Source organism: Quercus robur, chromosome 2, assembly GCF_932294415.1.
Source record: "Quercus robur chromosome 2, dhQueRobu3.1, whole genome shotgun sequence".
Lineage (NCBI taxonomy): Eukaryota > Viridiplantae > Streptophyta > Magnoliopsida > Fagales > Fagaceae > Quercus > Quercus robur.
In genome coordinates, this window is record NC_065535.1 from 35,481,812 (window position 1) to 35,498,098 (window position 16,287).

General features: G+C 35.9%; 2 protein-coding genes and 1 long non-coding RNA gene across 3 annotated transcripts; 1 reads left to right on the plus strand and 2 right to left on the minus strand.

Annotated features, from left to right (window-relative positions):
- Nucleotides 1-1,011: 1,011 nt before the first annotated feature.
- On the plus strand, nt 1,012-5,873 carry LOC126698303 (uncharacterized). The gene is made up of 4 exons (XM_050395445.1): nt 1,012-1,152; nt 3,217-4,295; nt 4,723-4,899; nt 5,810-5,873. Exons 1-4 carry the CDS (start codon nt 1,012-1,014, stop codon nt 5,871-5,873), a joined length of 1,461 nt encoding a protein of 486 aa, XP_050251402.1.
- Nucleotides 5,874-12,580: 6,707 nt separating this feature from the next.
- On the minus strand, nt 12,581-13,019 carry LOC126706447 (uncharacterized). The gene is made up of 3 exons (XR_007648594.1): nt 12,932-13,019; nt 12,733-12,829; nt 12,581-12,612 (listed from the first exon to the last, which is right to left on the minus strand). It is a non-coding gene; the product is annotated as an uncharacterized LOC126706447 (long non-coding RNA).
- Nucleotides 13,020-13,071: 52 nt separating this feature from the next.
- Nucleotides 13,072-14,684, minus strand: LOC126698310 (zinc finger BED domain-containing protein RICESLEEPER 1-like). The gene is made up of 4 exons (XM_050395458.1): nt 14,396-14,684; nt 14,032-14,218; nt 13,140-13,929; nt 13,072-13,092 (listed from the first exon to the last, which is right to left on the minus strand). Exons 1-4 carry the CDS (start codon nt 14,682-14,684, stop codon nt 13,072-13,074), a joined length of 1,287 nt encoding a protein of 428 aa, XP_050251415.1.
- Nucleotides 14,685-16,287: the final 1,603 nt, after the last annotated feature.

Below are 16,287 nucleotides of genomic sequence, written 5' to 3' on the forward strand. Positions count from 1 at the left end.
TAATTTTAACCAAGTTTGTAGCAAAACTTTATCATATAAATGCACGTGTAATTTATATTTAAAACATGTGGTTATTACAAATGGCTACCTACAAGAAATAATGCTAGGATTATTACACCAACTGTAGAAGAAAACCCCGCTGCTTTGTTTAGCGTTCTCATTGACCCAATCCATCGAGTTCGGAGGGAGGATATCATAGAAAGCTATTTTTTCAAATTTGAAGCAGCAACGATCAAGACAATTCCCTTCTGTAGAACTATCCAAGAGGGCGTTCTAATTTATTGGCCCTTCAATTCGGAAGCAGAATACTCAGTTAAGGCTGGCTATAAATGTCTACAAGATGTGCAGGTTTCTCAACAACCTGGTCCCTCTGCAATAGACACTCTGAAACCTCTGTGGAAGAAAATCTGGAGTCTAAATGTTCCAAGCAAGGTTAAACACCTGGTATGGCATGCTTGTAAAAATTCTTTGCCTACAAAAGCCAAATTGGTTAAACGCCATGTGCTTACTGAAGGGCTGTGTGAGATCTGCAAATTGCATCAGGAAGACATGGTGCACGTCCTGTACCGCTACCTAGACCTGGAAAAATTTTGGAGTTCAATTCCATCATAGAATCATGGAACTCTCAAACAAACTATCAGTTTCATCGACATTTTGGGTTTTATCTTTGTTGACAAGGACAACAGAGACCCAGAATTATTTACCTCAATAGTTTGGGCTCTATGGAATAGGAGAAATAATCCCAGGCTATGTAAACACTCATCCAACCTCAACCATTTGTTGAAGGATGCGAAGGAAAGAAGACTGGGTTTTCCAACTCAAACTACGGATGCACACTCTCCTACGAATAGAGCTGCAACCCCTTGGAAACCCCTTGCAACCCACTGGTATAAAGTAAATTTTGATGGGGTTATTTTTGACAGTGTCAACAGTGCAGGCTTAGATGTGGTCATACGGAATTGTGAAGGCCTTGTGATGGCATCTCTGTCTCAACTGGTACATTTACGTACAATGGTTATTGAGGAGGAAACATTGGCAACACGGCGAGCCCTTGAACTAGCAATAGAGTTGGGGTTTGATAATCTTGTCCTGGAAGGAGATTCAAAGGTCCTCATCAAAGTCCTTGAGAGTAGAACTAGTTCTCTGGGCTTAGTATGGATATCTGGCTAACAGTGGTGGCGCCACGTATAGGTCAGGAATTTTAAAAAAAAAAAATATATATATATATATATATATATTTAATCCATATTAGGAACACCCTCAATCCAAAATTAGGAACACCCTTAATCACAAAATTAGGAATACCCTCAAATAAAATAAAATAATATGTTCTACTTTCAAGCCACAAAAAAAAAAAAAAAAAAAAAAAAAAAAAAAAAAAAAAAAAAAAAAACCCAAAAAAAAAAAAAATTTTGAACTCAAATCTGAAAAAAAAAAAAAAATTTTGGTAGCAGAGCCAAGCCCACTGCCCACGGCAAGCCCAACATAATACGGAGGTAGCAAACCCATGGATTCTCACCCAAAAAAAAAAAAAAAAAGTACAGAGCAAAATAGAAATCAAACCACGGTCACACGTCGTTGGCAGAGATCAATACAGTCTATACTCTATACATAGCAAAAGCAAACCAAACCCCATTACCCAACACTGCAATACAGAGATGTTTAAAAAAAAAAAAAAAAAACCAAATACAGAGCAAACCAAACCCCAGACCCAGAGCAAACCAAACCCACGCTGAGACGGTCACTCGCTCGCAGGCGCAGCTCGCTCCGTCGCTCGTTGTCCTCGTCTAGTCGTCGTCGCTTGTCACTTGCTTGTCGTCGCAGATCGTAGATCGCAGTCCGCAGATCGCAGATCGGTCTCACCGTCTCAGCTACTCCGGTGCTCGGCGGCTCGGCCTCAAGGTATTTCTCTCTCTTTTTCTCTCTAACTTTCTCTCAGTCTCTCACTCTCTCTCTTTCTCTCTCTCTCTCACTGAAATGAAAAATATGAATGAAAATGTCTGATGTCTCTCTCTTTCTTTATTCTAGTCTCTAAGTAACTCTCTCTTTCTCTCTTTTGTAAGCCTCTGATTGGCTGCCAAGTGCCGAATCTTTACTCTCTTTTTTTTTTTGGGAACCAATCTTTACTCTTTAACTTTATTTTGCTTTTTGTTTGTTTTTTGGCTTTATCTTGGCTTTATCTTATGATTCTTGTCCGTTGCTGTTGGCTGTTGGTCAGTGACTCAGTGTGTGTTGGTGTTGGTGTTGGTGTGATATTGATTAGTAATGTGTATTGTGATTGCGAAATTTTCTGATTGGTAGGTTGTGATTGGGGGACGGTTTGTGCTTGTCTGTTGAGTGGGGTAGGGGTAGATGGGCTGATGGGCACATGGGGCCGGGTAGTAAATAATAATTAAAGCAGTGTAATGTGTTGCACATTACACTGCTTTTATTATGCTGCGCATAGGATGTATAATGTTTGGCTCTATTAGTGTAATGTGCACAAGGGACTAAACAATATAACAAATTAAAGCAATATAATTAATGACAAACAAATTAAAGTAATATAGTTTATTGTTACGCTAAACAACAATAATTAAAGCAGTATAATTAACCAATACATTATAAAAGACAAATAAATTAAATTATGTTAGGCTAAATAATAATTAATAATTTTATAATTAATGAAACAATAATGTAACAAATTATAGTTTATAAAAGACAAACAAATTAATAAAACAACTAAACAACAATAATTAATAATTTTATTAATATTTCAAATAAACTTATAGTTTATTGTTTATTCTTTTGCTAGAATTATGGACAAATATTTGATAAAAAAACCACGTACCCAAGATTCAGCTCCTGCGCAAGATTCATCTTTATCTTCTAAGCGAATTCATGTTGACTTTAACTTAGAGAATTTTCCTTCAGATCCTAGGCTATGAGAAAAAAATATCATCTTATCATTCTAATCATCATGATGAAATAAGAAGATATTATTTAACAAAAGGCCCTTGTCAACTTGTTTTACACAGTGATGATTACCCTATATCTTATTTTTCTGGAAAGCCCCGTCGATTTATATCCAAATGGTATAAAAATAGATACTGGTTGGAATATAGTATAGACAAAGATGCAGTATTTTGTTTTTATTGCTACCTATTTGGGCAAGATGTTGGTAAGCAAGGAGGAGGTGACACTTTTGTAACGAAGGGATTCAAACTTTGGAATCAGAAAGATAAGTTAAATTCCCATGTTGGAGGAGTTAATAGTACTCATTACCAAGCTGTCCAGAAGAGTGAAGATCTATTGAAGGAAAAGCAACACATTCAAAGTATTTTTGTTAAGCAATCAAATCAAGATAAAATTGAATATTGGATTCAATTAAATGCAATAGTTGATTGCATAAGATTCCTTTTATGCCGGGGATTAACTTTTCGTGGTCACGATGAATCTCAAGGTTCAAGTGATAAAGGAAATTTCCTTGAGCTTGTACAATTTTTGGGGGATTACAATGAATCTATCAATGAAGTGTTGCAAAAAGCTCCGAAAAATTGCAAGCTTACCCACCCTGATATTCAAAAAGACATTGTGAATGCAATTGCTCGTGAAACATCCAAAGCCATCATCAAGGATCTTGACAATGGGTTCTTTTCAATATTAGTTGATGAGTCACGTGATATCTCAGTGAAAGAACAAATGGCCCTCGTTCTTCGTTATGTGAACAAAGAAGGAATTATTATAGAGCGATTCCTTGGTATTGTACATGTAGCAAGTACTACCGCTTTGTCACTCAAACATGCTATTGAATGTTTACTTTGTGAACATAATTTGAGTTTATCGAACCTACATGGGCAAGGTTATGACGGGACTAGTAATATGCAAGGTGATATCAATGGTCTCAAAACTTTAATTTTGAAAGAGAACAAGTCAGCATTTTATGTCCATTGTTTTGCTCATCAACTTCAATTGACACTTGTTGCTGTTGCTAAAAATCACATTAACATTGTTGAATTTTTTTATGTGGTTAGTAATTTAGTAACTGTTGTTGAAGGCTCTTGTAAGAGACGAGATGCTATTCGAGATACACAATTTGCCAAAATTAAAGAAGATTTAGAGAATGGTGTACGTAGAAGTGGGCAAGGTTTGAATCAAGAGACAAATCTTAAACGTCCTGGTGATACACGTTGGGGATCATATTATGGGACTATTCTCAGCTTGATTTTGATGTTCTCTGCTGTTGTTGATGTACTAGAGATTATTGAAGAAGATGGCCTCTCCAACCAAAAAGTTGAAGCTCGATCTATTATGAGGTCAATTCTTTCTTTTGAATTTGTCTTTGCTCTACACTTGATAAAAAATATTTTAGGGATCACAAATGAGTTGTCAATAGCATTACAAAAAAAAAAAATCAAGATATAGTAAATGCTATGGATCTTGTTAAAGTGTCTAAGCACCGGTTGCAAGTGATGAGAGATGATGGATGGGCATCTTTATTAGCTAAAGTATCTTTATTTTGTACCTCACATGATATTCCTATCTTGGACATGGAAGCAATATTTGTAGTTAGTGGGAGGCCGCGACGCAACACCCAACAAAATACAAATTTACATCATTATCGTGTTGAGCTATTCTACACAGTCATAGATATGCAACTTCAAGAGCTTAACAACCGCTTAACAACCGCTTTTCTGAGGCAAATACCGATTTGCTACTTTGTATGGCTTGCTTGAATCCAAGTAATTCATTTGTGGCTTTCGATAAGGAAAAGTTGATACGTCTAGCTAAGTTCTATCCCTCTGATTTTCTTGGGACAGATATTTTGGCACTTGACTCTCAACTGCAGAATTATATTTTTGAAATGCACAACAATGACTTCTTTTTAGAGCTTCAAGGAGTTAGTGAACTTGCTGAAAAGTTAGTGAGCACAAAAAAACACGAGACTTATCCATTAGTCTATTTGCTAGTGAAGCTAGCTTTGACCCTTCCAATTGCTACTACAACAGTAGAAAGAAGTTTTTCAGCAATGAAATATGTAAAGAATGAACTGCGCAATCGAATGAGAGATCAATGGATGAATGATTGCTTGGTTGTGTATATTGAAAAAGATGTAGCTTGTAGCATTGATAATGAGACTATTATGCAACGATTTCAAAACATGAAAACTCGTAGAAGGCAATTGTAAATTCTATGTATTTGTGTATTTTTTTATTGTTGTTGTTGTCAATATATAAAATTTTCTTTTTATTAGATTGTGTAATTTATGCTTATTGAGGAACACCCTGAAAATATTTCCTGGAGTCGCCACTGCTGGCTAATGACATTCATTTTCTTGCCATTTTTCAGCTTTCAAAATATCTCATGTACGTAGCAATAAGGTTGCTTACTCTTTGGCACGTAGAGCAATCATTTCCCCTCCCTTGTCAATTTGGATAGATGATGTGCCACCAAACTTACTTTCTGTATTACAAGCCTCTTTAAATAGCCTCTTTAAATAATAAGCATTGACTTTCTTCTATTTAAAAAAAAAAAAAATGTTTCTAACGTGATTTATTATATATATTTTATTTTTTGGTATATAAGAAAATTTCACCAAATGTATTTAATATAATTGAAGACAAGTATTCTTTCCATAAGTCTAGTGCGTTGAACTATCATCGATGATCATCATTGTGATAGATGCCGTGAAACTGTAGAAAATACCCTCCATGCTCTATGGTTGTGTCCTACGCTTGATATTGTGTGGTCAGATACTGAGCTCTAAGCTTGCTGCCGTATGTCCAATCAGTTTCTGGATTTTAAGGAGCTGCTATCATGGATTTTGCAGGAGCATCAACACCCTGAACTTTTTGCATTCACAGTATGGTCAATCTAGACTCAAAGAAACCTGACCCAATTGAACAAGCCCAGCTGTAATCTGCATCAGCTCGCTCATGAAAGTAAGGGACGCCGGGATGAATTTTTGGCCATCAATCCACTGCCACAACTTCGGTCTCCACTGCCTCGGGTTCATTGGCTGCCTTCACTTGCAGATTTGATGAAGATAAAACTTCGACGGAGCTATTTTTTCTGAGGTAAACAACTCAGGCACAGGTGTGGTTGTTCGCGACATAAATGGCTTGGTTCCAGTGGCGGCTCCAAGAATTTTCTTGAGGGAGGTCATTAATAAACTTAAATTAAACAAATTTTAATAAAAAGATAACTTGAACATATTGTGTTATTGAAAAAAAAAAAACACAAATACATGAAATTTTACAATTTCTTTCTATGATTTTTCATATTTTGAAATCGTCACATGATAGTTTATTATTAATTGTAATTATTTATTGTCAATGTAGATGTAACCATTTTATTTTGTTGTGTTTGTATAACATTTTTATTTTTGTGTAGTTGTCATTATTTATTAGTTATTTCATAAATTATTGACCTTATATTAATTATTGACCCACATAACCACACTTATCGATGCATAAATAATACATTTAACAATCACTAACTTTACTATTTTTTTTCTTTTCTTGAATCACTAGTTATATAACAAAAAGTTATTATAACATTATAACAATATACACATGTAACAAATATTTCTTGGTTATTAAATTATATAAAGTTATAGTATATTTATATTATACGTATACACCTTCACACACATCACAATTCACACACAAATAACATTATATCAAAAAAACAAAATAAGCCAAAGGCCTTGTAGCTGAATTGGCACCTTCCCATGCACAAAGTGCTTGGGAGTCTAGGGGGGAAAGGGTTCGAGCTGCAGGATTAGCAGCATGTTGTAATTATTTCTCAAAAAAAATAAAAATAAAAACAAAATAAAATAATAATGCACAAAATTAGTATCAAACACACACACACACTCACATATATATATATATATATAATATAAATTTATAATAGAGAAAGACATTCAAAACTCACAAACACTCACATTTTACTCTTAGACTCAAAGACATATAGAAAGTCAGATAAATAATAGAGATGAGATGAGATTCATGAGAGAAAGGGAGAGTGATTTGTATTGTTAATTAGTTTTGGGATGAACTAATCTATGTTGTTTGATTTTTGTACTAAATTGATTTGTGATCAGGGTATGCAAAATTTAAGCCAAGTTGTGCAAAAATATTTTTAAGAGTAATTAAATTAATAAAAAAATATTTTATATATATAATTTTTTCCTGCTTGGTTCTTGCTTCTTTATCACAAGAAATCCCGCAGGCTTATTCTCCAGAAGTTATCGAAGCCTTAGCTACTTCCAAAGCCCTTCAATTTGCATCAGAAATTGGTATTACAAAAGCTGTTCTTGAGGGAGACTCACAGGTTCTAACGTCCAGGTTGATCAATGATACAGAGGTTCTGCCTTTCAGTGGGTTGCTTATTGAAGATATGCGACGCTGCTCATCTTTTTAATAAATTAAGGTTGCTTATAGTCTTGCCAAGTATGTTGTGCATATCTCAAATTTTATTATGTGGATGGAGGATGTTTCACAACCATTTATTTCTGCCTTTCAAGCTGATATAGCTAGAGTTTCTTAATAAAAGTTCACCGGCTTTCTTCTAAAAAAAAAAAAAAAAAAAAAGGTCATTGTATCAAATAATTTTTTTTATAGGAAGTCATTATGTTAAATTAATAACACTTAATATTATTTTTGTTTTTTTGATAGGACACTTAATATTCTTTAAACATTTAAGTCATGGTTTTCTAGAATATAAAATTTACACGTGGGAGTATGATAAATTGGTAATAGCGTTAGAAAATATAAAATATATTCAAAATTAATTTTGGATATTTTCTCAAAAAAAAAAAATTTTGGATAAATTAAATAATAAATGTCACTTTAAGTTGTCTTAGCATATAAAATGTATTATAAAAGAAATATAGTAATAATAACAATGTTGAATGATTTATTTTTTTGAATCAATAAAAACTTTTCTTTTGTTCATAGATGACAAAATAGAACATGTCCTAAACCATAAAAGTGTTATCTTTTCTTCTAATGGAAAATAGAAAAAAGAATTTGCTTTTGAAATGTTAAAGATATATTAGCCTATTAGCATAGGTCCAAGCCTAATTCTACTTTGTGTGCAAGCCAAGTCTCCTACTTGTACTAGAAGTCTATTAGTTTAGGGTTTAGTTTACTATATATACATATGTTACGATTTATTGTGTAACACAGGATTTGTACTACACTATAATATATTATTGATGTAGCCCTCTAAGGTTTCCTCCATAGATGTAGGCTGTTAGGCTGAACCACGTAACCCTCGTATGTTATTGTATTCTATACTTTATGTTTTCACTTCCGCATCCATACTAGCATATTCAACATTGTGTACCAATGCTAATATTTAACATGACCATGTTAGAAATACTAAATGATTGTATATTGTATTTCTCAAGTATGAAAGAATATACATGAGTGTCTTTATATAGGAGGCATATGAGTGCAATACAAGTAAGAGTGTAGTACAAGAATATGTGCTATACAAGTAATCTAGTTGGGCCTAAAGCCCACAACACTATACATGTTAACAGCCCCCTTCAAACTCAAGATGGATGTGAGACTAACTTAAGGTAGTCAACCAAAGTACGAAAGCGTCCTTTAGGATGTGACTTGGTAAAAATATCTACAAGTTGATCTTTAGAGGAGACTGAGATTAGCTTGAGAGCACCATGGACAAGATGATAACGGATAAAATGATAATCGATCTCAGTGTGTTTAATCCGTTCATGGAAGACATCATTGTGAGTAATATGAATGGCACTCTGGTGGTCACAATAAAGAGAAGTAGCAGAGGATGTAGACACACCTAAGTCTTTGAGAAACCATTGTAGCCAAAGGAGCTCAAATGTGGTATCAGTAAGGGCATGATATTCTACTTCAGTACTAAAACGGGCCACATAAGTTTGTTTCTTACTTCGCCAAGAAATCAAAGAAGAAAACAATAACCAGTGGTGAACCTGCGATCAGTGGGATCTTCTGCCCAATCAGCATCAAAAAATGCACGGAGAATAAGAGGAGTCTGAGCAGAGTAGAAAAGATCATGGAAGAAAGTGCCCTTTAAGTATTGAAGAATACGCAGAACAGCAGCATAGTGAGTCGATCATGGAGCAGACAGTTACTGGCTCACTTGGTGAACAGCATAGGAAATGTCTGGATGAGTGACAGTGAGATAAACTAGGCTGCCAACCAAGCGTCTATAAAAAGAGGGATTAGACAATGGTTTCCCTCCTGAAGGAGTCAGATGCGCATTAAGCTCAATTGGAGTGTCAACAATCTTGCTATCAGTGAGTTCAACTCGAGACAAAAGTTCAGAGGCATACTTGGCTTGAGTAATATAAAGTCCATCTGTAGAATAAGTGATTTCAAGACCTAAGAAGTAGCTGAGATGTCCAAGATCTTTCATCTCAAATTGCTGACTAAGAAAATCCTTGAGTTCTTGAATGCTACTGAGGTCATCACCAGTTATGATCATATCATCCACATACAAGAGAAGTAAAATAGTGCATTTGTCAGTGCGATGAAGAAATAAGGCAAAATTATAATGACTGGCCATGTAACCCAAGCGAGAGATGGTAGAGCTGAATTTGGCAAACCAAGCTCGTGGAGCTTGTTTAAGGTCATAAAGTGCACGTCAAAGGTGACAAACCTTATTGGAGTCAATAGAGAGACCAGGAGGAGGTTGCATATAAACTTCTTCACTTAAATCCCCATTAAGGAATGCATTTTTGACATCCATTTGAAAAATGTCTCATTTACTGGCAACAACAACAGCTAAAAGGGCACAAACAAATGAGATACGAGCAACCGAAGCAAAGGTCTCTTCATAATCAATCCCATACTCCTGTGTAAAACCTTTTGCAACGAAACAAGCTTTGTACCACTCAATGGACCCATCAGAGCGAGTCTTAATCTTGTAGATCCATTTACAACCAACCATAGATTTCCCAGGGGAGAGTGTCAGTATGGTTTTTAGATAATACATCAAGTTCCTCTTTCATTGCAATCTGTTATAAAGGGTTAGTAGAAGCCTCACGATAGGTGTGAGGCTCGTGTAATATAGCAAGGGCAGTGTAGCAATGATAGTCAAGTAAATGTGCAGGAATGGATCTTACCCGAGTTGAGTGACGAGGTGGAATGTCTTGTGCAAGATCTTCAGGTGGAGTAGGAGTAAGGGACCCAAGTTCAGGGTTGGGGTTAGGTAACTCGTCTTCAACCTGTTCATCTTCCACCTGTTCATTAAAGGGTGAACTAGGAAAGGGATTAATGATATCTGGTGGTTGGATAGAGAAGTCTACAGGAGAATCAGGAGCAACTACAGAAGGATCAAAAGCAGTTACAGAAGGAATATGTGCCTCATCTGAAAAAAAATCTAAGATAGAGGAGGAAGATAGGGAGGCACAGAAGTGAGAGAGCTCGACAAAGAGGCGATGTTCCCAAAAGACAACATTGCGGGAGATACGAAGACGATGAGAGATAGGATCATAACACCGATACCCCTTTTGAGTTTTGCCATAGCCAAGAAAACAACAAAGCCTTGACTGAGGCCCAAGTTTCTTATGCTCATGTGGCTGAAAAGGAATGAAATAAGCAGAACCGAAGGAGCGAAGATGGTGATAGTCTGGAGGTGACCCAAAAAGGCGCTCATATGGAGTTTGATTTTGGATAACAGGACTTGGAATGTGATTAATAGTATGAACAACATAAAGTGCAGCTTTGCTCCAAAAATGAGCAGAAACTTTGGCAGAGAGAAGGAGAGCACGAACAGTGTCAAGAATATGACAAAATTTTCGTTCGACTCTACCATTTTGCTGAGAGGTACCTGGACAAGTTAGTTGATGAACAGTGCCATAGGAATGCAAAACAGCTTGGAAAGCATATTGAGTGTACTCAAGAGCATTATCAAATCGAAAAATTTTGATGCGTTTGGAAAATTGAGTTTCAACCATTTTTGCAAAATTAGAATATACTTGCAATAATTCAGAACGATGTTTCATATTAAAAATCCAACTATAGCAAGAGTAATCATCAATAAAGACAACAAAATATTGAGACCCACCAATACTAGAGACAGAGGAAGGCCCCCAAACATCAGAATGAATAAGGTCAAAGATATCAGTGGATATTGATTCACTAGTATTGAAAGGCAAAGCTGGTTGTTTTCCTAACTGACATGAGACACAATCAAAATTTTCTGTAGACACTGAACCTAACAAACCTTTAGAAGCTAATTGTTGTACTCGAGAGGAAGATGCGTGACCAAGTCGAGCATGCCAAAGTGCAAGGGAGGGAACAGAAGAAACTGCAGCAGTTGCAGTAACAGAAACAGGAGCAACAAGTGGAAGATAAAGGTTGTCCATGGGAAACATACGCCCAACTCTAGGACTGGTCCCAAGCTCCTGTCCTGTCCTTGAATCCTGCACAATACACCCAGAATAATCAAAGATAATACGATAACCCAACTCAGCTAATTGTCCTGCAGAGAATAAATTGTAAGAAAGGTCAAGAACATTAAAGACCCCAGGAACTAAGAGGTTGGAGGTCGAAACGAAACCTATATTATGACCAGACATTGTGGAACCTAGGGCTATCCACGAGTCGAGTCAACCTGGGTTTGGGCCCAACTCGCACTCGACCCGATTGGGTCAGGTCATTGAAAAACTGACCCACAATTAACCGAAATATGGGTTAGACCCGCCAGGTTGGATCATCGGTTGGAACAGGTCAGATTCAACGGTTTGGCGGGTTGGACCTCTTATTGGGCCTTTCCGTAAATTTTATTGGATTTAATTTTTTTGGGCCTTTCCAACCGAAATTATTGGGCTTTTCAAGGAATTAATAGTTTTTGAAGCTTGACATATCAGATTGGGCCTGTTTTTTACTAAATTTCTTTTAAAATGGGCCTTCATCTCTACTTGAATTTGTCCAAAACTCCAAATTCATACTTCCCAGATATTGAGTATGAATTCAAAGTAAAACCTGGGTACCTGTTAGACATCAATAGAATGTAAAACCTAGGCATTAATCAAACAAATAAAAACACAATATCATTTTGTTACCACCTGTTAATCATCCACACATTATAACAAATATTTTCCAAATTGCCTAAGCCTTAAGGCCTGGGCAGTACCATTTTGTTTCCACATTCATCAATCTGTCAAGGTGAAAACATACCCAGTACCTACCAACCATTCCACACATCAAATAAATTTCCAGAACCACACAGGATGCAAGCACTACTAAAAATACTACATCTTCATAATTTGATATATAAAGCCATAGAGGCAGCAGAGAAGGTAGTTAGTGCACATGGCAGTAAACTACCAAAGCAGTAGGCAATATTCCCAGCAGTATATATAATAAGTTACAATTATGAAATACTATAAGTATTTCCAAAAAATAGCTTTCCTAAGGCAGTAAAGAACTACTCTATTATCTATAGTTAACAAGTCCATAACTTATAGAAAGGAAAGCCTACACAGATGCTAAGTTTTCCTTCCTCTAAGCAAGACAAGAGTTCATGTATAATTAGAAAAGCTACACATCTGTCCAAAAAAGCTTCAAAATATATCCAAAAAAATGCCTCCTATACAAAAGGCGACCTTCCATCCTCCTACAATACAAGGGAAAAAAAATATTTATCAATAATATATAAAGACAAAGAACAAGAGCTACAAAATAACCAAAAGGGAAGTAACCAATATGAACAAAAATTATAAGGGCAAAAACATACCCAATCAGTGATCATTCATCAATATTAACTATGGTACGAGTACCACCTTTGTTTGAATAGGAACTAGAACTTGCTGCTGTTGTTGCTTGATTTAAAACTAGAAAAGAAAAAATTGAAACAATAGATTAAATTTTGCTCAAGTATATGACACATTTAATAACACTTAGTAGACAAGAAGATTGGAAGTTAAACATATTACCTAATTCATGAAATTCATCCTCCAAGGCCTCCATCTCGTCCTTTGACTTGCAAAAAGAAATTGGGACATGGGCTTACAGCCAATTTTGAGCACAAACAAGATTTTGAACCATAAAAGGGGAGAGTGAACTTCGAAATGGATCAAGTATGCGCCCTCCGGTACTAAAAGTTGATTCAGAAGCAACCGTAGAAATAAGTACAGCCAGCACATCCTTAGCCATTTTGGACAGCTCTTGGTACCTATCTGAATTGGCTTTCCACCACCCCAAAATCTCAAATTTCACATCCCTTCTACTCTCACAATTTTCAGCCAAATATTTTTCAATCTCATTGCTACACCCTATATTCTCAGCCTCTAAAAACCGCTCATATCGTGAATTAACCATCACATATGGATCACTACAACCAATTGTATTACCTTCCATGTGTGTCCTCCCATTCTCACTTGGTAGTACCACATTTGGTGAATCAACCCTAGAGTAATCATCATTTAACCTATCCATGAAATTCCTCACCAAATCAACCATCTCATCAGCCACTTCATCCCCATAAATTTCAGAAAAAGAAAACTTCAAAAACCTCATTTTCTTCCTTGGATCAAGAACCACAGCCACATACAAAAGCTTATTAATTTTATCCCCCTTCCCCCAGTACTTTTCAAATTTAGCTTCCATTTTAGTTGCCATGTTTTTCAAGAGATGATTTTGAGATTTAATTAAATGAGCAATATTCTCTTGAATCATAAACATCTCATCAAAGAAGGTATTTGAAGTCACATACAAAGAATCGGAGAACTTTTTTGTTGCATTGTTAAAAAGTTTCAAGAAACCCACAAATGTCCTACAATTTTGAAAATCAACCCCACAAGGAGATCCCAAACCAACACTATTTTCCTTGTTCAAAAAGTATGAAGAATAGCTATCATCCTCAAAGTCTTTTCTTAGGAACACTTTCTCAAATTTTTCAGCAATATCTAATATGAGATAGGTAGAGTTCCACCTAGTAGGTACATCAAGACTTAGTAAAAACTTGGATTCAATACCTAATCTCTCCATAATACTCCTAAAAGTTTGATTTCTATTTGGTGAGGACTTCACATACCTCACCGCTTCACGCACCCTAGCAATGGATGCATCAATTTCTTTTAAACCATCTCCCACAATCAGATTTAAGATATGTGCACAACACCTCATGTGCAAGAACTCATGTTCTAAAACAGTCCCTTTCCAATCTTTAGTTACTGTTTGTAAAAATTTAATGGTAGTACCATTAGAGGAAGCATTATCCACTGTCAAGGTGAATATGCCATCAACACCCCACTCACGCAATCACTTCTCAATCTTTCTACCTATAGTCTCCCCCCTATGGTCTTCCACTTGACAAAAATTCAAAATTCTCTTATGCAAGTTCCAATCATCATTAATAAAATGACTTGTGAGGGACATATAATTTAGATTTTGAATACTAGTCCATGTGTCCATAGTAAGGCACACCCTACGACCTTTCAAGGCTTCCCTTAGTTTCTCTCTCTCAACACCATAAATGCTAATCACATCCCTAGCCACAGTTTGATGAGATGGGATATCCCTAATTTGCAACTTAGATTGTAAGGTTGTTGAATATCTTTGAAACCCATATCCTTCAACAAACCTAAAAGGCAACTCGTCTATTATAATCATTTCAGTGAGTGCCTTCCTAGAAGCCTCAACAGTAAAGGCTGTTGGTACAAGCTGAAACCCTTCCTCCCCATTCATTTTGGGTTCAAATGCTAAGGTTTGTTGCCCTTTAAGTGAAGCTCTATTAGGGTTCTTAACATAGTTTGGTGTATGATTCAATAAATTAGTAGTACCATGACCCTTACTATTAGCATGGTAAGTTTTTTGCCAATAATGGCAAACAACCTTATATTGACCCTCACTAATTTTTATTTTTTCAAAATGATCCCAAGCAGTAGACTTTTTCCTATTATTACCACAATCAGCAACTATCTCACTCACCTTGGTTTTATCATTAGGTTTAGGTGGAAGTGCCTCAGCATTAGTTGGAGTGGCAACAGGTTCAGCTTGGACAGCAGGTTCAGCTTGGGCCACGGGTGTTGTTTGGGAAGGGGGGGGGGGGCATCACTAGAGGGTTCCATAACCTAAAGACATCAAATTTAAGCATTAGCAAACAACCATAAAAAAACTAATACTAAGAAAGATCATTGTAGTTGACCTCTTAAAGGGCAAAGTCACATACACTGGAGCTTTTTAGAATAAGAAATATCATTATGCATAAGAATTGACTTCACAAGTACTAATTTCATTTAACACTCAGTGTTCTATATCTAGGTAAATTACATGGCACTTCATGATTTCATTTAAATTACAAGTATGTATGTTTAAGAGTCAAGACAAAACTAAGAACTGATATAACTATAAGCATTTGAAGAAATTGTCCTTGTTCAAAACATGGAGGCCCAAAACATTTTCCCAAACCTTTTTTTTTTATAAAGCCAGATCATAGACACAACTTCAGTTGAAGTAATCTCTCATTGTCTTTAGTTTGTTCTCTCTTTCTCTTTTTTTTCTTTTTTTCTTTTTTTTTTCTATTTTTCTTTTTTTTTTAAGATTGCTTAGTTACACATAGCCAATGGTTTTTGAACAAACTTCCTCAACATCACAGTGTTCTTACATGGAAAGGAGGTGCTTGCGCTCAAACTCACTGCCTATTTGTTGTAATGTCTCACTTTTCACAAATGTTGATGCAGATGTATAATAAAAGTAACAGTGCACTAATCACAATCCGTCACCTCAAATATATTTTTACTTCAAAAAGTTACAAACTTTGTTTGGTGTCTGTATTATTCGTTAAATCCTCACCACTCTTTATACAATAAGGCAATCAAATAATCTTAAAAGCATCAAAAAACAATCAGAAGAATCTAAATAACTAATAAAAAAGTGAAAGAATAGATTTTTAAGGTTGTTTGTGCAACACGAACCAGTTGCCGAGGAAAGCGAAACCACGGTCGCCGAGCTTGAAGGCAGAAAGGCGGCGGACGATGCCATTGGTGCGACGGACCAGTGATAACACTCCGATCCTCTACTTAGCAAGGATACGTGTGAAGATGAGAACCAGCAAGGTTTGGTGTTTGGTCCGTTGGAGACTTGGGAGTCGTGGAGACTTAGAGAGTTGGAGTGAAGTCAAGTGTTTCAAAAAATAAGAGAGATTTTGAATCAGCCCTTGAGACTAGAAAGCAGAGAAAATTAGAACAGAGAGAAGAATCAGATTGATTTAAAAGAGAAAGAGATGAGGGTTGAGGGCCTCTTGAGGCTGAGGGAGGGTAACCGGCCATGGCTTGGGGAAGTGTAAAAT

Bases quoted from the DNA above. Each gene is read 5' to 3' on its own strand.
- LOC126698303 (XM_050395445.1), top strand. From the start codon at position 1,012: ATGGTTATTGAGGAGGAAACATTGGCAACACGGCGAGCCCTTGAACTA. The intron at 4,296-4,722 runs GTCAATTCTTTC...CTTGAATCCAAG, and splicing joins GAAGCTCGATCTATTATGAG to TAATTCATTTGTGGCTTTCG. The intron at 4,900-5,809 runs GTTAGTGAGCAC...TGGATTTTGCAG, and splicing joins GTTAGTGAACTTGCTGAAAA to GAGCATCAACACCCTGAACT.
- LOC126698310 (XM_050395458.1), bottom strand. From the start codon at position 14,684: ATGAATGGGGAGGAAGGGTTTCAGCTTGTACCAACAGCCTTTACTGTT. The intron at 14,219-14,395 runs GTATTCAAAATC...TCACCTTGACAG, and splicing joins TACTATGGACACATGGACTA to TGGATAATGCTTCCTCTAAT. The intron at 13,930-14,031 runs GTATGTGAAGTC...TGTACCTACTAG, and splicing joins AGGGTGCGTGAAGCGGTGAG to GTGGAACTCTACCTATCTCA.